This window comes from Loa loa (assembly GCF_000183805.2).
Source record: "Loa loa unplaced genomic scaffold supercont3.2363, whole genome shotgun sequence".
Classification (NCBI taxonomy): domain Eukaryota; kingdom Metazoa; phylum Nematoda; class Chromadorea; order Rhabditida; family Onchocercidae; genus Loa; species Loa loa.
This window is the reverse complement of record NW_018110542.1, coordinates 1-1,369: the sequence shown is the minus strand read 5'-3', so window position 1 is coordinate 1,369 and position 1,369 is coordinate 1. Positions and strand designations below refer to the sequence as shown.

Sequence of the window (1,369 nt, the reverse complement as noted above, 5' to 3'; positions counted from 1 at the left end):
ACTTTTCCCACATCTGTCACAACTGTAAGGGTTCTCACCGGTATGAGTCCTCATATGTTCTTCCATTTTTGTTACATTCTTTCCACATTCATTAGACTCCCATTTCTTACTTTTACTCACATCTTTTTGTTCAATACTCTCTTCTTGGTTTGTTGAGTTTAACCCTGTCTGTCTTCCAATTGCTACTTCGGCTTTCGGCACTTTTAGCGGCTACTTCGGCTAATAACCACAAATTTCCCATTTGTTCTCCGTTCACTGATAAATCAAACGACTCTGTTTTTCCGTTTGCACCTTCTCAAATTATATGAAATTATTAATCTCATATTATGTTAAAAACTTGAAGTCTTCGAAATACTGTAATGTTGTCTTGATTCTTAACTTTAAATGAACTTACTGTAGTTTGAATGTTGTCCAGTTGAACGAAGAAGATGATGACAAAATAGATGAAATGCATATTGAAGAGAGTAATTTCCTTGCCTATTCTGAAAAATATTCAAGTTTACTAATGCAATGAATAGTTATGTATAAGAAATAAGACTGCCTGCTATTTGACATTTAAAACTGAATTATCTTTTTATTAAAAGATTTTATTATTAAAAACTTTTTATTATTAAAAACTGAAAATTTTTTATTAAAAACTACGAACACTGTAAAGATTTCGCTTTGGAACGTAACGGAGAAATTTGTTTTGGTAAATGTTAACATTGAAAAAAAGAATGGTTTCTATTCATTGTTAGTAGAATATAACTGCATTTCTCATTCAAGCGATAAGCACAAGAAATTATTCATGATGGAGATCGGTCCAAGCGTTCCAAAGCGAAGTCTTCACAATGTTCGTAGTTTTGAATATAAATATAATTTAGTTTTAAAAAGTGCTCATTTACAGATTCGTCGTGAAATTCCAAAACCTCCCGTGACGCAATGCTTTGAGAAACAATTGACATTTTCTATCGAAATAAATGAAATAAAACTTACTGGATAAAATTCGTGGAAGAGAGTTTGACACAAACGACCAGCCACTTCTTCTGTTAGATATTACAGTTCAGGTATCGTCTGTATAAATGCTCGTCCAAATGGGAGTGGCAGACTATCTGTATTGATAATCTATGTCCACGTGTAATAATGTAATAGTAGTAGTTGCTGTTTTAATCCTCTGAATAATTTCATTCCAGTATTGCATTGTGAAAATATGTTTTATTGCATTGTGAAAATTAATTTATGCAAAGCCGTTGCAATATTTTTTGTGCAATTTTCTTTTATTTCGCTTCAATTTTTCCAAACCATCAAAATCGAGGAAATATTAGCAAAAGGGAAAAACTGCACTAATACATTTTTCGCATTTTTTGCAGTGCTTCATTTTTTTTTTACG

General features: G+C 31.6%; 1 protein-coding gene across 1 annotated transcript; it reads right to left on the bottom strand.

Annotated features, from left to right (window-relative positions):
- Positions 1–1,034, bottom strand: LOAG_15655 (hypothetical protein; the record flags this gene model as incomplete). Its single annotated transcript, XM_020448961.1, has 3 exons — positions 1–294; positions 395–482; positions 976–1,034. Coding segments are annotated over 3 exons (311 nt in total), but the record flags the coding sequence as incomplete, so codon positions are not given.
- Positions 1,035–1,369: the final 335 nt, after the last annotated feature.